General features: G+C 41.2%; 1 protein-coding gene across 2 annotated transcripts in view; it reads left to right on the forward strand.

The window, feature by feature from the left end:
* RAI14 (retinoic acid induced 14) overlaps positions 1-21,780 on the forward strand; it is a 430,174-nt gene that overhangs the window by 63,698 nt on the left and 344,696 nt on the right. For both annotated transcript variants that reach the window (XM_086960508.1, XM_086960510.1), the window contains exon 2: positions 6,897-6,985. In XM_086960508.1, the coding sequence (XP_086816634.1) occupies positions 6,950-6,985 (36 nt within the window). In that variant the 5' untranslated portion in view covers positions 6,897-6,949. The remainder of the gene's footprint in view (positions 1-6,896; positions 6,986-21,780) is intronic.

The following is a 21,780-nucleotide window of genomic DNA, read 5'->3' on the forward strand; positions in this document are numbered from 1 at the left end:
TGTAGGGACTGGTAGCCCTATTCTTACGTGGTTTTTACGAAAATTAACTTTGAAAAAATATGTATTGTGCTACATTGGGCTATATATATATGTTAGAGCCAAAATGTAGCCCAAATGTAGCCCAATGTAGCCCAAAGATGGCCACCAGAGACAAAAAAAATATATAGCCCAACTGTAGCCCAATGACAGAATGTACCAGAGTGTTCTAAACAACTAGAGCGCTCTAAACAACTAGAGCGCTAACAGGCTTACTTATAAAGTGAGACTTATAGTTAGGAATTAGCATTAAAAAAACCTATGAAATTCACTGAAAAAACCATAGGTTTCACACCAGTTATAGTTAGGAATTAGCATTTAAAAAACCTATTAAATTCACTAAAAAAAACATAGGTTTCACACCAGTTATAGTTAGGAATTAGCATTTAAAAAACCTATTAAATTCACTAAAAAAACCATAGGTTTCACACCAGTTATAGTTAGGAATTAGCATTTAAAAAACCTATTAAATTCACAAAAAAAAACATAGGTTTCACATAAGTTATAGTTAGCAGGAAATTTTACTGACATAAAACCATTGAAATTCTACGTTATAGTTAGTTGGACTCACTATAACTTGCGCGTGTAATGCACTGCTGATGACGTCACATATTACATCACTCATGACATGGTCCGTGATATCACTCATGACATCACTCATGACATTATCCTTGTGACAGAGTGACAGACCTCCTTTCACTGTAATGTAACCCATGAAACACATATTGAAAAATATAAATAATTTTTTTTTAAAAATGGAGATACCCATACCAGTTACAACAACCAATTCAATAATTCCACCATCTATATACACATTCACTCATTCACCAACAGTTCTATATAGTCACTCATACATATATACACTCATCATATGTAGTGATACACCTATACATCCTGTTACACACCGACAGTCATCCAAAAGTTACTCACATACTCACACATGCAAATAAACGATTGAACATCCATTTATTTGCATATACAGCTATACACACACTACCACCTTACTTCTAAGGAAACTTACACATACTTACTCTCTTAAACAATCACTTATAGAAACACATACTTATTTAAACAAGAACTCTTTCAATCTCTCACTCTCACATATACTCACTCATATACATCAATACTCACATATACTAGATTAAAACATATGTAGTTACTGATAAAGACACTAATGAGACAGTCATTCACTCACTAACACACGCATATACACACTCATCCACACATACAGTCCTGCACATATGCCGTCTTCAAAACACATACAAATAGTGAGTCAGTCATTGATGCATCTATGTGCTAAGTAACACTCCCGCCAAACCATACAGACACTCATACTGATACGAAAAAAAACTAATAATCTATATACACACACATGTAGCTACTCACCTACCCATGCAGCAACTTATACACATAGTGAAACACTGATACATATATTTAAATATTTAATCATTACTCGTTAATATATGTATTCACTAAGATACACTTAATAAGCCAGTTAACCAATCATTTCTTTAAAAAAAAAACATCCATTTACACACTTATTTAAACATTTATTTTTCCATCTACCTTTACATATACATATATAAAACATATTTATTTTTCAGAAAGGCACACATTCACTGGATGGTGTCATGAGTGACGTCATGAGTGATGTCACTGACCATGTCATGAGTGATGTAATATGTGACGTCATCAGCAGTGCATTACACGCGCAAGTTATAGTGAGTCCAACTAACTATAACGTGGAATTTCAATGGTTTTATGTCAGTAAAATTTCCTGCTAACTATAACTGATGTGAAACCTATGTTTTTTTTAGTGAATTTAATAGGTTTTTTAAATGCTAATTCCTAACTATAACTGGTGTGAAACCTATGGTTTTTTCAGTGAATATATATATATATATATATATATATATATATATATATATATATATATATATATATATATATATATATATAATTAGTGTGTATGTATGTATATATATATATATATGTATGTATATATATATATCGAGAGAGAGACAGACAGAGAGATAGACAGACAGACCGAGAGAGAGACACAGACAGAGACACGCAGACCGAGAGAGAGACACGCAGACAGAGAGAGACAAAGACCGAGAGAGAGACACCCCTTAATCACAACCTACTTTGTTACTTCCGGGCCACTATATTTACATGTTGAAACTTTGAATAGTAAAAACAGACCCTCCCATAAACCTAAAAGTTGGACTTCCCCCTTCACAGGGAGTATTTTCTACTTTGTATACATAGCATATCTTTGCCCAATGCATTATTTCAAGAGAGCTGTTCAATAATAGGACTCTAAAATCCATAATTGCCTTTGAAAAGCACCTTTTACTCTGCACAGATAACAAATGTCCCATTTCCATTATATACAATAAGCAAAGTACCACACGAGGGCCGAAAAAACACTCATTCCAATGGGTGAAAGAGATCGATGTCACCCTACACCTGGGCCAATGGGAAGACCTCTTGATTCACACTGATAACTATGCCTCGCATTCTGGAAGTAGAGAGCATCTCCTTAAGATATTGTACCAGGAGCCCTACACCCCAACACCCTATCCAAAATGAAAAAGACAACAGTTCTCTCTGGCGGAGGGCGGCATGGAGGAGGGCCCCTACCCTTCTCTTCTTCTTTTTCTTACTATCTCTTTCTCTCACTAAGCCACGTCAGGAGGGGTTAGTCAAGCATATGTTTTAACCCCTTCCGTGCGGCCGCGATTTCCCCCGTGTGCGGCCGCCGGACGAACACGGGCGGGCCGTGACGAACCCCAGCCGTCATCAGCACACGAGCACCGTAGTGCATGACGGCTGGGGTTCGTCACCAGCATGGAAGGGGTTAAAGTGACTGCAAACACTGTGATGCATGCTGTGGATGGCTAACCCTATAACAGAAATCCTAATGTCTTGCATATAAAATCAATAACATACTTTGAAATAAAAAAAACAATCTGTTTTTAGAATTATAAAAGGTCATCAGACCAAGATTCTCTGCAAAACAGAGCTGGCTCAATCAGGGGCCCCTTGAAGGGCTAGGGCCCTGGGCCAGGGCCCACTGTGCCCATGCTTTAGAATGTCTCTGATTCGCTGACCACTACTGAACACATGACTGGGTCAGATGTTCCGAGGTAATTCTATCGGGACGCTCTATCCCAGATATCTATCTGCTCTATCGTACGATAGGCACAGGCCCAGACTGACCGTTGCGGGCACCGGGCAATCCCCCGGTGCGCCGCAACGGTTGGGGCCGGTTTTGGGCCACTGGGGGCCGTTTTTTGTTACAGGGCCTTTTTTTGTCTAACAAAATCGGCCGAAAACGGCCCCTGGCAAAGAGCGCGGTCGCATCCCCAAACACCCCTGGAGGGTGGGGGGCCGGCCGAGCAGTTTGCCAGGGTCGGTTTTGGTTCCCAGTCCGGCCCTGGATAGGCAAATTGATATCACACCTCCAACTCTGAGCGAAACAAGCCTTTCTAGGCCTCTGAGGCCAGCAAATCCCAGAGTCCGAGCATAAATGGATTGAAAGACTATGGTGGAGTCTGAGTATGGAGAACGCCATCCTTAGGCCACCTACTGGACTACTTTAGCAGAGACATTAAAGACAATGCATCTTTTCATACAGTGCATACCTTCATTAAAAAAAAAAATCACAGACACAACAAGCACTGGCAGGAGAGGACGTAGCCTTACGGCTAGAGCGGTCGACCTCGAATCTGGGGAACCAGGTTCGAATCTCGGCAACGATGCTAAACATCCTGTGATTCTGGGCAAGTCACTTAATCTCCCCGTGCCTAACAAAAAAAATTAATGTGTCCTTCTGTGACGAAACTGGTGCTATGTAAAGCGCTCTGATACCCGATGTCTCGTGTCAAGTTCTCGCCATAAAAAAACTCTATTTAAAAAAATATTATTTTTAAAAGACAAAAGGTCAGCAGCCAACGTCAGACATCTTGGCTGTGTTCCACATTTTGGCGCGATACACATGCTTAGTAAAATAATTACATTAAACCGAGAGATCTCTTTGTTCTTTTAACAAGAAGTTAATGTGAGTATGTTTTTTGTTTGGATAAAAAGGTACAACCATAGCGTTTTATTTATGACCGTAGCTCATTAAGTGCTTGCATTCACATCCAGAGTTTCACCCCTGCCTCCAGCCAGGCAATGAAACTGGACTGTATTCCCTGCCGTCTCGTAATATATGAAATATGGTGCCATAAAGTAAACTGGCAATAAAGCACTGCTGGGCGCGTGCAGTTCTTCTGAGCCATTTTCCTTCCTGCTCTTGACCCTGTAGTCAGTGCTGCTCTTTATCTCACCGACCCTATGATGCTCCTTTGGCTGGTCCTTTCTTCTTGCAGACACTTTGATCTCCAGTCAGGTTTGGCAACGTCCCAAGAGCCATCAAATAGCCCTGGACGTCCTAGGCGTTTGCTGCTTCCACTCTTTTCCAATAGTGCAGAATGCCAGGTCTGCCTGGTATTGATCTAGTGTTGCATTACACTGCCTGCCTCGTAACCTCACTGTGGTCAGGGCCGGCCTTAGGCATGTGCAAGCTGTGCACCTGCACAGGGCCGCCAAACCCCCAGGGGCCGCCACGCCAATATATATCCTTAATATAATAATCCTCTGAGGATGGATACATATTTGTGTGGCGGCCTCAGTGGCAGGGATTTGGCGTCCTCCGGCTCTGTTCCACTTCCAAACACCCTGACCCCCTTCGTGAGCTCCGGTGGGCTCCGCCCCACCCGGACCCCCTCTTCCGGGGCCCCCTACCTACGCTCCCTGCCCAGGGCCGCCATGAGCCTAGAGCCGCCCCTGCTGTGGTGGTTTCTTTTCTTAACCTTGCTTCCTCCCTGTGTCACTGTTGTCCTATCTTTCTCTTCCTTTCTCTCTTTTGCTTTGGGTCAAAGTCTGATGATGAAAACTGAGGGCCTGATTCTAGAGTTTGGCAGATGGAGAACTCTGTCACAACCGTGGCCAATATCCCATCTGCCGTAGGGCCTGATTACGACCTCGGTGGTCAATGGGCTGCTGTAGTCATGGTGGTGGTGGTGCACGGACCACTGCACTGGGAGTCCAGCCGCCGTATTACAAGTGTGGCCTTGGGACCGCCACTGTACCGCTGCAAGTCTGGGGATCTGTGATCCATCAAAAGTGGTGCAACAGTTAGAGGCCGCAATATGCATGCTGTGCCACAACGGCACCACCATGCATATTACGAGCTTCCTCAACGCAACCCTTTTCATGGTGCTGAGGAAACTAAGGTGACCCTACAGGGGCCCTGCTGCCTCTGGGCCTGGAGTTGCATGCAGGGGGTACATGGTGTGCCCCCGTCTGTATGCACCCCGTGTCCCTTTACTGTATGGACTGTACAGTCCAATGCCGTACAGGTACGTGGGTTGGCACTCCCACAGTGCTGCCTTTCTAAGGCTCTCATATGAGTTTTAGAGCGGCCCCAGTGTGGGACAGCAAAGGCCGGATGGCCAGACCTGGATTCCAGACAAAACCCGGCAGGCAGTCTAACTACAGGTTTTGCGGTGCTGCACAGGGGCGTAACACAGGCCCCCGCAGCCCCTGCAGTGCTGGGGGGGGGCAAAGCTCCAAGGGGCCCCCTCGGCACTGCACTCTGGCCAGAGAGCTCCTAATTGAGCCTGGAGGGGGCCCCTCTTCGCACCGTGCAGAGAGACCCCCTCAATTTTCGTTACGCCAGTGGTGCTGCAGCAGGACGCTGGCGTGGCAGCCCTCCGAAACACCACCAACTCTTAATCGGGCCCTTATTATAAGCGAATGATGTCCTGAGGCAATTATTAGGATGCTTTTGTGATGGAGTAACCTGTCTGCCAAACTCTAAACCAGGTCCTAAATCTCTGTTACAAAAATAAGTGTCCACCACCTGCACAAAATAAGCTAATTCTTCTTTCAAGCTGCATGTTTTGTTATGTAATGTTGTGTTTCTTCCATGCATGCTCTAAGTTGTAGAAAAAGAGTTTAAAGTGTTTCTTCTCTTCACATTTAAAATGTGTTTCTTGCCTTTGTATGCATAATTCAGCCATTCATTAATTCAATTCTACACTAAACAGAAGCATGGCTTTGCATCCACAGAATTTGGTGTATGTATATACCAAGAGCCCTGCTGTATATTTGTTTTCATGATTCTGGGTTTAAAGCAGGGCCACTGGAATTATGCGATTTCGCACCTGCTGCGTTTTCTGCATAATTGTGGATTTACCACATAAACCACAGACCCCATCTTCTGCTGTATCATCTGCGGATCTTAATAACAATGCTTTTATATCTTAGATGAATTCAAATGTTACTAAAATGCAGCAGCACGTGTTGACATTCAGTGGAAGGGCTTCGCAAAGGTTGACTGGGCACCTATCTATTGTTTATTGCGGTATTTAGGTGTCAAATCGGTACTAATGGGGTGAAACCTTTGTCCAGACATTGTTAACGTATGTACAAATTACTACATAGTTAGTAGGAGTAAATATAATTTTCCTTTTCTAGTCGCATAATTTAGTCCACCCCTGCCACACAATTCCAGTGGCCCAGGATAACAGTCCAGAAGTTTAGGCATTTCCCGCTTGCCTGGCACTGAAGTGGCGCCGCCCTGCCCCGCACACATCTGCAGCGGCCCTGCACCTCTGGACAGGGGCCCGGCTCTCCATGAGGAGAGGCAGAGGGAAACAGTTACACATTTATAAGAAACCCACTTTACAGGAAGAATTCTGGTTAATGTATGCACAACTAATATAAGCGGGGGCATTTGCTGGTGTACAAGCTTAAACTCTGCGCACTGGCCTGTGATAACGTGTCCTTTTGTGTTTTCTTTGCAGACTGTAGATGCTGTACTCCCTGGTGAGGCTGTGAGGACGTGAATGGGACGAGCATGAAAAGCTTAAAAGCAAAGTTCAGGAAAAGTGACGTAAGTACCCGTGACACACCGTCTGGCTGGCTGCTTTAAGGCGCGTTGCTTTTACTGTACTCCCCCACGGCGATAAGTCAGCAGGTTAATGAACTACAGGCAGCCTGGATAAGTGCTAGCCGCCTCCTAGCCCTGTCTGGCTTCTGTGTCTGACGAACCCCTGGCTCCCGGCGCAGCCGGCAGTCACAAGTGGAGCTGTGCAGTCCTCTGCGCACGAGGACAATCCGTGTCTTTACATCCTGACATGGGACGTTGACGGTTCTGTATTCTGCCAGGGCCTGACAAAAAGTCTCTTTTCTTTCTTCTTTAAACCGCAATCTGTCCTATACAAAATATAATAGCGTTTTAAATGTGCTTCTGCAGAAAAAATATTATCTTCGCAGTTTGACTTCTTGCAGGATTCTGAAATTGTAAGGATGAATCGGTACCCCCAAACCCCTAGGCCGAAGTAAACGTGCACGCGCGCCTGAGCCTTGTCAACAATTTTGAAGTCTTAAACAATGTCTCATTCCCAGGAAGTTCTGTGTCCTTGGCTTAGTGTTGAAATTTACAGCCCATTTTTCGTCGTTATGTCAAAAAAGCATAGCTCTAGACATTTATTTTTGGTCTGTTTATCTAATACTCATGGCATAACATGCCAGGACGTTTCCGAGGCCATGTGTAAGGTATTTTTAGCGGGCTGCCATAAAAAAGAAATGAGCGATTATTCAAAGTTTCTCCGAAGAACAAATTGCCGCTCTTTTCCGGAGATTAACATTTGCAGACTGAAGGAAAAATATATAAATAGCGGGAAAATGTTTTACACAGACTGCATGTAGGTAAAAATAGTCAGTAAATCAATAGTGCAGCAGACTTTTTTTGTGGAAAGGTGTCTGATGAAATACACTTTACAAGCAAAGCATTTTGTACGAGGCCTCTGGTTGGAGAAAACACAGATGTTTCCACGATGTGGGCTTGTAGTAGAGGAAGTGTTTAGGCCTTGGAGAGGGAGGGTCTTCTAAGACTGGGTGGTGTCCGGGGGTTTGGAGCACCTGCATCCCTGGAGCAGGTGAGCAGTTGCACCTACCCCCCAAATCAACGAAATTATCTGAGGTGCCTGTCGTTTTTTGCAGAGATTGCATTTCCATCCATATGGACTACCACCACGTGGAGTCTCCGCACACGACTGCGTGTAAGGCTTTCCTGCTCATCTCACACTAACCTGTGTGATAATGCTTCTCTCCTGGACAAACTTTGGCCAAAGTCCATCATGTTTAGAATAATCTTCTGGAAATCTCATTCTTGCCTTGTGAAGATTGGGGAACATTGTTAAAGGATTCCATGGGTTAAAATGCGTGCATTTGTTTGCACGTTATCATTCCTGTCTCTGAAAGTCATCCTAAAAGTTTAAAACTGGTCACGTCAAGTGTTTCCGAATTTGACAAGTACTTTAATGCTGACAAATTATCTACTTGCTACTTGTTTTTAAGAGGAAAGAGGTTTGGTGATATCTTTGAGCTGGGGATGTGCAGAACAAATGCATATATTTCAGTGAATATTTAGAAAGTATGATTTGTATTTACAAAGCCATTCGGAATGCAGGTTTGCAATCTATGTTGATATAATGACGTGGGCAGTATGTAACAAAGTGAGTCCAAAAACACTTGCCAAATTTGAAAAGACTCCAAAAGTACATTCTCGCTCATGAATATGTATTTTTGGGCCAAAGGTGAGTACTCCCAATTGAATGTACGTTAGTACCTACAAACCCACATTTACAAAGTAAACTTATCAATAAAGAAGATATATTCATTCAGGAATAATAGACAACATGGTATGTACATATGTGAGGACCACTCAACAATCATAGAAAGAATCCACATTCAGAGGGCCAAGTCCTTAACCCAAGGACTCAGTGATTGTTTGTATCTGAAGAAAATCTAGTTGGAAATCTACCCATTTTCTTTGTTCCACTAATGATTTAAATAGGTTTGTGATATTCTTGTAAACCACAAAAATTCCCTGGACCACGGTGAAATCTGTGGACATTTTAAATTTCCACGTGTTCGTCTAACCTTCTGGAATCACTCAAGAGGATTTTCCTTAGGGCAGACAATCCACATGCAAAAACTGCATTCCCACATTGAACCTTTTCTCTTTCACATTCTCCATTGGAAAATATTATTCCATTTGAGGAAGCCCTTTCCTCATTCCTCCACATTGTTTTAAAGATAAGACTTTGTGAGTTTACTCTGCTGATCTGCCTTGGTGACATTACCCCTGCCTGTTCTATGTACCCATGTGAAACTTAGGTACCCTATAAAAGTCTTTGAGGAGAAAGAGAGAGAGGCAAGTGGCTGAAAACTACAAGGACTGGTCCAGACAGGGTGAGATTTAGATGAGTCTCTGGGATGTATGAGCACATGGTATGTATAGGTTTTGGATTAGATCTCCCTGAACAGAAGAGGTCTCCTTTCTGAATCCAAGAAAAGGGTGATTTTTTTTTGTTTGAAAGGTATTGAGTTTCACATTTCTTTAAGGTTGATATAGGTATTCGTTTGAAAACACTATAATGATTTGGGACTGTTGATGTATTATTCAACTCACTCAGCCCAGCAAGAAATGGATATCTATTTCTCTTTTAGCATCTGAACCAAATAATATCCGGTGCCTCTAAGGTCCTCATTATGAGTGCTGGATTACTCTAGAGGTAAAAGTGCAGGGAAAAATAGCACTACCATGGTGTTCGGTTTGTGCCTGATACGGTATTACCTAACTATTTGGAACTCCACTGGTTGTAATGGAGAATAGTATGATAATCCTGAGCAGTAAAACCCAGACTATTTTAGCTTTTCCCTACACAAATTTCGGCAGAGGTTTCCTGACCAAATTTGTGCAAGGAGAAACTGCTTGGTTTTGTGAAGTTTACATACTTTTAACGTATGAATACAATAGCAAACGTGGTTACCAGGGCACTTGAATTGAGGATTTAAGATACTAAGAATGGCCAGTCAGTCAGTCATATTCACTTTATTCGGTTATTAAAAACCATAAAAGTATAGTACAAAAAATCCTCTAAAAACATCAATCAATGGAATACTTACAAAATTCATTTGGGGTAATCTTACACACCATAAAGTATCAAGATACAATCATCCAACTTTATATTATAAAATTGAGTAAAACCAAGATGAACTTCATGCATGAAAACATTCAAATAAACATTTGCTTTAATTTAAAAAAGCAAAAAATAGATCATATCCTAATAGCCCTTCTTTTCCTTTCACTAACCCTTGCCTCTAAAAAATTTGCGATGTTAAAACTTTGCCAAGTATGATTCAACATCTGCAAATGTAATAGCGCAGGCCTTACCTGTATAAAACTTTTACCCTTCATAATGGGTACTAAAAAACGTTTGCGAATTTGCAAGTAGTAATCACAGAACATAGTAGAGTGCAGTGTCTTGAGTTGAGAAATTATCACAGGAGCAAAGGCCCAGGTATTTTACTTTTCACCACCCCTGAGTTTCTGCCAATAAAAGGTGCAAAAGGTTTAATCTAAATCTTGTTAAAAGAAATTAGTGGTAAGGCTTTGTTATCTCGTTTAAGTAGGATTCTATCACTGGAACTGTTTTCAAAAATAGATGGGCTCGAACCGTTGATTTCATTATCTCTCTGGCCTCTCTTTCAGTTTGCATCATACATAAAAATTGTTTTTTAACCCACAGCAAGTCCTTCTTCACCAACTTATTTGGCATATCAAACAGATCGGAGCGCCTTAATTTCTTTGTTAAATTCTTTATATAACTTAGCCAAGGTATATAGCTTGCTCTGTCCAGGGATAGACAATCCTGGGCAATCTTACAGTCCAGCTCTAGTTCAGGATTAATCCAGATCATTATCCATCTCAAAAGTGTGGCCACTCCAATCATATCAGATAGAAAACCGATGCCTAATTCTTGGTGAATAATGTATGATGGTATAGATTGCGGGACTGAGAGCAAATTTCTGAGGAACTTATTCTCCACTATTTGGATTACCTCAACCTCCTTGTATTCCCAACTTTCGGACCCATAGTTAGAAATAGCAGCACATTTGGCTTTGTATATATTTAGCATAGCTTGAATCGGCTTGGCCCCTAACCTGCGTGCAAAATCAAGTACCCCTACTGTTGATCTTACCATAGCATTTCTTTTCGCTTTTATTTGCGGAGCCCAAGTGCCTCTTTCATCAAACAAGGCCCCTAAAGTATGAGAATGTGGTCATGCTTGATATTTCATTCCCTCCACAATCATGCAGTTTTAGTTTAGTGTGAGATTTCGATACAACGACCTCATAAAATCTGCAAAAGTGCTTAGGAGACTCTGCCGCCCAAATGCTGTTTGCACTAATAAAACGGCATCGTCTGCGTATAGGAGAGCAGGGATTAGCCGGTCCCCTGCTCGAGGAATATCCTTACAAGCTGTGCACAAAGAGGAGTCAAGATAATTGATGTATAAAGTAAACAATAGGGGAGCTAGAATACATCCCTGTCTGACTCCTCTTATGATACGAATATGCTGTGTATGGTTGCCCCTTTGTTCGTATCTCGCCGTAGCAAAAAGATCCCTATGCAGATCAGATAACAATTTAACTATATTCCGGTCCATTCTCATTTCAAGTAATAAAGCCAATAATTTGGATCTGTTTACTCTGTCAAAAGCAGAGGACAGATCCATAAAGGCTAAGAATGACCAATATGCAGAGGCATGATTTAGCCATTAAATGCAGTACTTAACCATCACAATTATATGTAATAACCAACCATGTCAAAGGCGCAGATTCTTGTAAAAATATAATTACAGATTCTTTAAAATATACTTAGAGCGGGCTTTGGCTCCACCCGGAGAAGTACTGCTCTGTCACATCCTACTATTGGCTTCTTGATGTATCATTTCGCCTTGTACAGAAGTTCTTGTATAGAAATGGCTGCAGGTTTCTTTTTTCCAATCTTAAAAGTACACTGATTCATCACACATTACATTATGTATCTCATAAATACACTGTATATAGAAAAACCTTTTTTGCATTTTTTTCACTTCAGCAAACTTTTTTTAACGTTTCAGTCATTTGGTAAATGCACATATTCTTCCATTAATGTGTAAAAGAGGCAACAGATTAGAAGAAATCAGTTGCTTGTTTTGAGTGCGTTGTTAATTGACCGTCACTTTAAGATTGAGATTGTCTACTGCCATAAGGAACAAGTGTAATCCTTACAAAATTAAATTTCTGTACAGTAAAAAAACAGGAAATCCTGTACTGTTCTTATCTGAGCCTCAGTCACCATGCCATGTCACATGCCTCAAGATAGCCGGCATCCTGTGCGAACAATGCTTGAAACTCGTATGAGCCTGTTCAACAGAGTTCAGCTAGACTGTGGTTCCAAGTGCTGCATCGAAGAAGTTCTTTTGTAAAGCATTATTAAGCAGGTCTCTGATGCATTTCTCTTTCAAACTTGTAGTGTGTCTTTGTCTTGATTTATATTTATGCTATATTAATTTATTGTTATGGTATCTGAATTGGCACCTCAATGGAATGGAAGGAGAACATCTTTTTAGTAAAATAAATACTTACATCAGCATAGTACTTTTTAACTGACTTCCAGTGTTGTTAGGGACACACTCCCCTCTCTCCCCTGATTTCTAAATTTCCTATGACTGGAGCGGTCAGGCCTAGGTTCTCCATTTTTTGTCTACTAGGGTGGCACGACAAAACTGACATGAAGGTCGGCTGACAGCAAGAACTCTTGGACTCCCACCATCTAGCCTTTTTAGGACTCATACATGTGTGGGTGATATGAGGACCTTCTTGTACTACCCTTCAGCGGGCCAATCCACTTACATTGTCATTCATTCCCTCATTGTGAAGGGTAGACTAGTAAAAGTGTGCCCGAATGGCGTCATGTGTATCCTGGAAGGGGGTGGGTGTTTACAGGACGACCTCGGCGGCAGCAGGCATCTTCTAACGTTAAAGGTAAGTTTCAATTCCGTTGTAAAACAGATAGTTTCTCACAAAGCTCCATGTCTTCTGACTGCATCTTGATGTGGTTAACTACAAATGAGTGTGTGCCAGAACTCCAGTGTATTCTTTGCAGCCTCTGACGTTAGGCACTGACGAATCTATGACAATGTGAACCTTTAAAAAGATAATGATTGCCTTCCAATTTGTGTTCATCATTTAACTGACTGAAATGGCCCAGTTCCAGCCTAACTTGCTTTGCAAGCTCATAATGGAAATTCTATTATTTCTCAAATTTTCACTTACTCATCTTTTCATCCAATTTGGTAGCTGGATCCCTTTTAGGGCACTTAAGACAGTAGACCTCTCCTAATGGGGTAAGAGTGTCTTTGCATTATGATGCACAATGGTTTACTTGTTGCTTTCCTAAGCATTCATGCCTGTTCCTGATGGCAGCCATGGGCAAAAGTGTTTTGTGCACATGCTATTTCTATTATGTCAGGTCGCTATGACCTCTGACCTATGGTCCTCAACTTGGACCTTTAACTTTGGCTACGCATAATGTTTAATGCGTTTTTACAAATTAATTTCTGTGTTTATTATTAGCCAGATATGATAAATGACCTATTTGTGTGCCCGGCATATGCAAAGCCTAGGCAGAGATGGCTAAAACCCACATGCTTATTGCTCGGCACCAGGAGTCATTCCGCAGCCTTGAGAACTCTTAAGACTGACACCAGTACACGTTTAGTCTGTGGGGTTGCTAAATTCTTGAGCTGGGCCTGGGTAATAAGAGCAAAATCTCTGTGATGAACCACTTTTTAACTAAACATCCTTAATTTTTACTTCTGCAAAGCTTTTACTGTTTAATATGCCTCTTAACCTATTTATTGTAGTATGGACGTTTTTATTGTTATTAATTCTGTAAATTGTAATGACTTATGAATCATGGTTTTTATCTTGTGTATGTGCTTTTATGATATCACATGTTTATCGAAATAAAGCTTTGAATTGAATTGATAAATGACCTATGATTTAGTTATACCTCATGTGTACTTTAGTTGTGCCCACCAATACATTTCTCTTCAGTAAGATCATGGCAACAGGCCATTTATCTGAGTGTACACCTTATGTACTTCATGCTATTATTGTTCAAACCACACATCCTGATCAGAAGAGTCTCTTCTCATGCATCCCAGTGTAAATAGCTGTATATAAAACATTGTGCTCTGTAATCGGGGTGGGGCGGGGGCGGAGGAGAAGTGTGATGGGCAGAGGGAGAGTAAACTCCTAGGATATTGGCCATTCACCCTAGGCATAGCCTGATAACCGCTGTGGGCTGTGTCAGACTGGCCTGCGCCCAGCCTGGGTTCAGGTGTGCAGATTATGGATCTCCTCTTTCATAGTGACAAATATTCTAGCTGTTAGTGCTAGGCAATGTAGGGATAAATACAGATAAAGTTTAATATTCACTTGATTTTGGGCGGATTTTGTTATGTTTGCTGCTGCTAACATTCTTATATTTTCCAACCATTTGCTACAATTGTTTTGTGTAGGTTGGCATATAAGAGTCCTGATTGCGCTAGATTCTTATCTCCTTTTATCTGATCTTACAACTCATAAGAATCCTCGGTCGACTGGACCTTTTTACCTACTAGGAAGTGTAAGGGCGAGAAAACCAATACATTTGCCACCATCCGTATGGACTAATCACCTTAGACTCTGAAAGGACCACTGACTCCGACTTACAATTTAGAGGTTTTATTGAAAAGCCAAAAACAACTGAACAGAGAAGCACCTCATGACTAGGTTGAAAAAATACATTGGCACTAATACAAAGTTCATTCTATGAACTAACCAAATTCGGTGCAATGGAAAAAGAATAACCAATTCTAAAAGGATTAACAAGCAACAACTGCTCCAATATCCAAATTAGTCCTCATCTGTTTTACAGGAAAGAAAAATAGTCAGGTAATTATGTCCCTACACTAACAAAAAGGTGACATCCCTACATAGCATCTCCCAGACAAGATCAAGAAAAAGGTGCCAGGTCGTGAAGACTTCCCAAGAAGTACACTCACATTGAGAGGGTCAGTAGCCTAAGCTAGGTCTTCCTTCTAAGAATCGATCCTCCTTCTGACCCTCCTAACGGCTCTCTGCCCTCTCCTCCCTCAGGGCACTATTCCTCATACAAAATGATCATTTAGTAGAACACGCCCTTGTAACAACTCTTCTGGCTGGGCTCCTCACATAGGTAACTTTCAGTTGAAACTAGTACTCCGTCCAACAACAGTTAAGATGTCCTTGGGTCCCAGGCTTCTTCAGCGAGTTTTCAGTTATCAGCATTCCACAATACACTGTCATGTCTCCTCCATACCTAACTCCTAAAACAAAGAGCGTCTAACTAACGAGAACGATATTCTCGCACCTGCAATGGAAAGCATGTGAACGAATCAACCTTGTATGCTCAAGAAATCTGCTGACTGTCTTCAACTGAGATCTCTTCCAGGGAAACACATTTTGGCCTACACAATTTAGCTAACAAATGAAATCATGAATAAGCCGCTCATAAAAAAACGTGAACATTCATTTAGATCTTTACATATCTAGGATTACAGGCATTAATAAACATTGCATCTATAAACATTACATTCAAGCACATTTTAGGCATCTCTACACTTACAGACTTATGATCCATGTTTAAATCTAATGCATTACATTACACATGAACTAATACATTAAGCATTTGCTATCATCAGTTACATTTAAATGTCATTTTACCATTTCAACTGACACAAACTAATTTCCTAACATTACACATACATTGTTCATTATTATGTCCACATTTTCTAATTATTAATACTTAGTTCAACACGGGAAAATATGTGGGTGCGGACTACCAGTGACTATAATGCACCCCTACAATTTTCAGAATATCTTGACGCTCTGTCAATCCTTTTGCTCTTGTGTAGCTGCAAACCTAGGGAGTGGGCATGGGAGTACTCGCAAGTCACCTGTCCAGATTCTAGCAAGTCGGATTGTCTAGCCCGGGTCCTCCTTCTGCTACAATAGGAGGGTGGAGTCATGGGGCAGCAGTTTGTTTTCTGCTCTCTGTACAGCTAGTACATATGACTTCACAGCCTTATGACCAAGAGAAATGTGCAACCATAATCTTCTGAATGTATTATTTTTTTCCCTCTTTAGAACTCCTTGATGCCATAGCCATATTTTTTCTTGTACAAAATGTGACAAAAATCAGAGATGAGTTTGAATGTAGTCAATTTGATCCCTCAGAGGAAATCGCCATGTCAGCATTCAAGTAAATACTACATTTACTGAATTAAAAACAATTAACAAAGAAATGTAAAAAGCTAATTGAAGGCATCAGACCTTCTGCATCTCCTGATGATCCAATTCCAGGCAATTCTTGTAAACCAATTAAAGAGCCTGTATCTCCATATGTGTGCAAAATCATAACATCTTTCATCATAGACCTTTTGATTACCCTATTTTTTGCAATAATTTGAAAATGGTCCTCTCATGTAGAAATCTCTTTTCTATGAAAGCATGCTTTAGACCAGGGAAGAGAACAGAACCTGTTGCTACCTCATCGTGGAAGACGTGCATTAGATTGGTATCGCCAGAGAACTGAAGACTGTTTTTGATAGATCTAGCTCATGTTGGACATCTTGGAATGATGAAAACCAAAAAGGGATTTATATGTGACCAGTGGTGGCTGGGAATGAACATTCAAGTAGAAAGGATAATTATAGATTGTACTGAGTGTGCTCAGAGTGGCAAAATAAGAAAGGTGGGGACTCCTCCGATGGTGTGTAGAGATCTCCCTTTAGGACCATGGGAGGGGGTAGCCTTGGACATTGTGGGTCGAATTGGTATGGGCCCTACTCCCACATATTGGTTTGTGCTAAGGGATATGTTTTCTAGGTCTCCCGAAGTAGTAGTTGTTGTAAAAAAAAAATCACTAAAGCAACTATGATCACGTTTTTGGAACGAGTGCTTAGCAGGGAGAGTAACCCTAGTGCCATTTTCACAGATAATGGGGTACAATTAACGCCACGCCCGATGGAGAGCTTTAAAAAAAAAAAAGTATTGGTCATAAAAAATGTTCACTTTATCACCCTCAAACCAATGGTATGGTGGAAAAATGTAATGGGACGATATAAGAAATTTTGCAGATCTCCGAGTCATGTGGGAAAAAATTGAAGGAAGAATTGTGCGTAAAAAAAGAAGCTTAAAGGTTTGCTCCTCATGTCACAACTGGTCAGACTAATTCTGAGCTGTTTCGTAGAAGACCACTGTGTATTAAGGTGTGTCCTTTTTTTAAAGGAAAATTGTTAGGAAGAATGATGTTGAATGGTTAAATCATAACCAATAAATTTCCAGTGGGTGCTTCATAACATATGTAAAGGTGTGACTGAATTGAAAGTAGTTTGGTCATTTGGTGGTTGTTAGGTCCCGTCCTTGTCGCCACTTTGGTGGTGGGGATCCAAAGGTAAATAGAGCAGTACACCAGTAGACAGAGTTTATCCTGTATGTAAGGATCCCAACCTCCAGTTACATTGCCTTTCCTCACTCTCTCTTCTTCAATGTCTCTCCCCGGTAACTTCCCACAGAACAGAGCTAATGCAGCAATCCTAGTGTTCCAAAGAAGACTAGAGCAAATATCACTGGTAGCTCATAGTTTCTTGGAGGGTTAAGCATCTTGAAAGAACTTTTGTTTTACTGGTCTTCAGTACCACACTTATTCTTGATTATAATTAGGGCTCCTGGTTTTCCGTTTAAACGGATTTTTACATATAAATACAGACGGAAATCTATTTTTCCTTTGTCTGTATTTATATGTAAAAATGGCAAAATACTAGCAAATTATGCAGTGCTGCCGTGCTTAAATCTTTTCACTTTGGGATGGGTGTTTTTAAGTTGCCAGTTTAGTCGTTACCTCGGGTCTTTACAGGTCCTTCGATGCAACTTTACAGGTCCGTGTAGAAACACTGGTGGAGTTTTGCAGTTGCAAATGTGTTTTTGCGGCGTGTTTGTGTGGCAAAGTTGGGAGGGTGTCCTTACCCAGCTTGTGTGCACAAGCCAGGGATGGTGCACGAGGTGTTGTGTGTAGTTTCAGCGCATAATTGTTCATCGACCAAGGGCGCATATTAAATTTGATTATTTACATGCCATGAATGTTCAGTATACATATAGGACAATAACAGCACAGAGGTACAACTAGAGTCAAATTTCGGGGGGGGGCTTAGAAAACATTTCAAGTGGGCTAATTCTTCCAACAGTAGGCAGAGTGGGGAACAGGAGCTCTTCGAAGGGGTGAAAAAACAACAAAGCCCATTAACAAGCAAATGGTCTTTTAAAAACCTGTAAAGTACTTGGGTGCGGCTGTGTGTGTTGTGCTGGGGAAGCTGTCTTAGACACTGAATGTGCTCTCTGCTGACTGCTCTGGACAAGCTTCGATAGACACAGAGTGTTGTGCCTACAACACTGAAATTGTTCCGCCTGCCTGACTCTAGATAAGGTCATATGGGGACTGAGTGTTGGGCATTGGTCACTGAAGATGTTGTAAGTAAGCTCAGATGTACAGTGGCGGGCAATGGGTCACTGGATGTGCTCTCTAGTTCCTGCTCTAGAAGAGGCAGGGGGAAGGATAAAAGTCTGTTTTCCATGTCGAAATGGAAACTTTTAACCATCAGGTTTCACTCTGATCTTAGGGCACACATAAAGCTGAGTTCGACTACCATACCCATTCACACATCCAATCTTAATGAATTCTTCATTAATTCATGTATTTGTTCACATACAGGCAGCAGCTTTGTCACAAGGCGCTTCTCGCAGCAATGTCTTCTTATCTCACCAAGCAGGTGTTGTGAAGCCTAGGTCAGATGCCAGTTTCTTCTCATGGTTACCTTGTCCGGTAGTTAATAGATTAGCTGGTGTCTAACCTAAACTCACGTGGCCCGTGTCTTTTTCAGTAACCTTTTTTCCTTCTCCCCTTTTATATTTAATTTGACAAGCTTTAGTCAGAGATAGCTTCGACAGATCAGTCATCATTATATTACACATTCATGATACATATCTCATCTAGTACCCTCTGTTATGGTGCTTATCTGAAAGACCGCGGAAGTATGAAGGCCTGAACTCCTGAATTACGGATCACTACATGTTTCTGGGATGTGTTGTATTTTTTGAGAATTTAGAGTTATTACAAACACATAAAAATGCTTAAAGATTCCAGCTTGATCAATACACATATAAACATTCACCTTTGGAATCTAATCTTATTCTCACAATATGAAAGTGAAAGCCACTAGATAAAAGTAAATCTCTATTACAGTTTACCTGCAAATGTGTGCCTTTGTTATGTTTCAGACTAAAAGTCTATAGCAAGCACCTGAAGTGACAAGAAGCACCGTTAAAGGCCCAGCCCACATAATGAAGAAAAAACACAATTTACTCCTGAATGAGGACATAGTGTTCAGTGGCGTAACACAGGCAGGGGCCTCGAGCTGAAAGGGCCCCCTCAGCACAGTACGCTGGCCTGGGAGTTTTGGATTAAATCCAGAGCGGGTGCCCTTGTACCTTGCGGGGTGGCCCCCTCAAGTTTCGTTACGCCACTGCTCAAACACCTTCCATTACCAGATAGCACATTGATTACATTGTCTGCATTCTATAAAAAGGGGTGGCAGCTTGCGTTCTTGCTGGCACCCTGCCCCAACTTCGTTCAGCACCCAGCAGATATACCCTCTCTGTCCTGGGCTGTCCCGATAGCTGCCCCAGAAGCTGTGCATCTATCCAGCCTCCTGCACCCCTACATGTCACATTTCATAAACAAACCAGAAAGAGCCTCAATGTCCTCAGTTTCTTGAAATGCACATGTGCTTGTACTACAATGGCAACGTTTTCAGATGAATGTATTGTGTTGACCAATAACAGAGGGCATTTGTGTGCATTGTCAAAATGAATAAATGTGGAAAAATACTAGCCGTAGCGTCTTCTTTTGCCTGTGGCAAAAATAAATGTGGATAAATACAGAAAAAATGCCCAAAAAATAAATATGGATAAATACAGACGGAAGTGGCAAAAAATTGACACTAAAGTGAGATGATCTTGAGATTCAAGGTCAAATTAATTCAACAGTTATCATAACTCTTTTTGATTGAACAAAATATTTAGACATGTATTTCTTCTGGGTTACTGCTTAGATACTTCCATCTAATTCTAGATTTCCCTGAAGCTGACCTAACTCAGACCAAACTTACCTATGTTTTTTGCCCGGTGGTCAATCTGATATCGCAGTCCAACCCTTTTCCACTGCTCACTATTCCACAAGTGAGTTTATACTGTGGGCCATAACTCTACAATTCAGGGGCTTCCATCAGCTCTCAACTTAAAGGAGGCATCTACATCTAAATTACTTATCAAACACTACAGCACTGCTAACCATCAGATTCCTCATTGTTTGTACAGTCCCATTGGACATCTTTCTGTATCCACCCCTCCATAAAACCACCGAATGCCGCATAAGCATGGCATGCAGCACTTTAAAAAACAGTTGAATAATAAAACCGATGGAAACAGGGTGTCAGAAAATTAGTGTAAATGACTGCCTTAGTCCCTAAAATTTGGATAGTAAAACAAATAACAAAACAACAACAAAATAAGTGGAGATTAAAGGATATGCAAGAGTATGCCCGCTCTGCGCGAATCCAGTATTCATGTCCATAATATGACTTCCATCCAACATCAGAAATAAACATCTTCTAACTCCACAGTTAGTCGGCTTGTTGTTGGGAGAGAATATACACTGCTCACTTTTGCCCACATCATCATCATCATCAATGCTTTTTCTTGCGATATGGCCGTCATGTCTCAACCCAGTATTAAAAATGTCTTCTTTTTACCTTGTTACCTGAACGAATAAACACCCCATGTGGGCCTGCGTTTTTATTGCTTATAGAAGCACGAAATAAGAAATATTCCAAATACGGTCTTTACTTAGCTTGTGTGTGCTTCTCAATCATTTAATCCCTAAATTCCGTGGGCAGCCACAGTATGGATTAACATAAATGTTGCAGTTCTTTTCGGAAGGCTAGAAATCTCCGATCACGAAGAGGTATAATCTTTCCCATAAAATGCATATCTTAAAATAGAGCCCATGTATTGCCACACAGTCTGCCAGTATTTAGCAGTAAAAGTCTTGCTCTGGGGAGCGTGGTCCCTTTTCATATAGAGAATATTTTGAGCCACCCCTTTGTCTCACTGAACTCTAGGTAAGGCTTCAGTGACATTGGCAATTAGGGTGCTGAAGCTGATGGCGTGTCGTCAAGACCCTCATTTTGTTCACTTAATTAGCTACTTTTGTTGTGTCTTTTTGCATATTTTCTAAGTGGACCACCCGGAAGAGATTGATTTAGTCAGCACTGGCGTGGCTTGTTTCTCCTTTGGCTCAGAATATAAAAGTGGTTTATCTCGTCATCCTTTTGTATATTTCTGAACTGTAGGCTATTGTCTCTTCGGGACCAAGTTCTGACATCTCCCTCTTACGTCTTCTTTCTGTTTTTTAGGCAAAAAGCCAAATATGAAGCATTCTTTGTCCTAACCTCAGTCTAACTGATCAGCCTTCCTGACTCATCATCAGATGATTTCTTATTTTAGGAAAAAATAAAACTGCGTGTCTCTGTTAACATGTTGCTTTACATTTTCACTTCCCTCCTCCTTCTCTTTAGGTCTTTGTTCTGCCTTTCTACCACACTTTTCCATCTCTCTCTTACTTTCTTTCTCTGTCCTGTTCTGGGC

The sequence above is a fragment of the Lissotriton vulgaris genome, chromosome 3_1 (genome assembly GCF_964263255.1).
Source record: "Lissotriton vulgaris chromosome 3_1, aLisVul1.2, whole genome shotgun sequence".
In the NCBI taxonomy this organism is placed as follows: Eukaryota; Metazoa; Chordata; class Amphibia; order Caudata; family Salamandridae; genus Lissotriton; species Lissotriton vulgaris.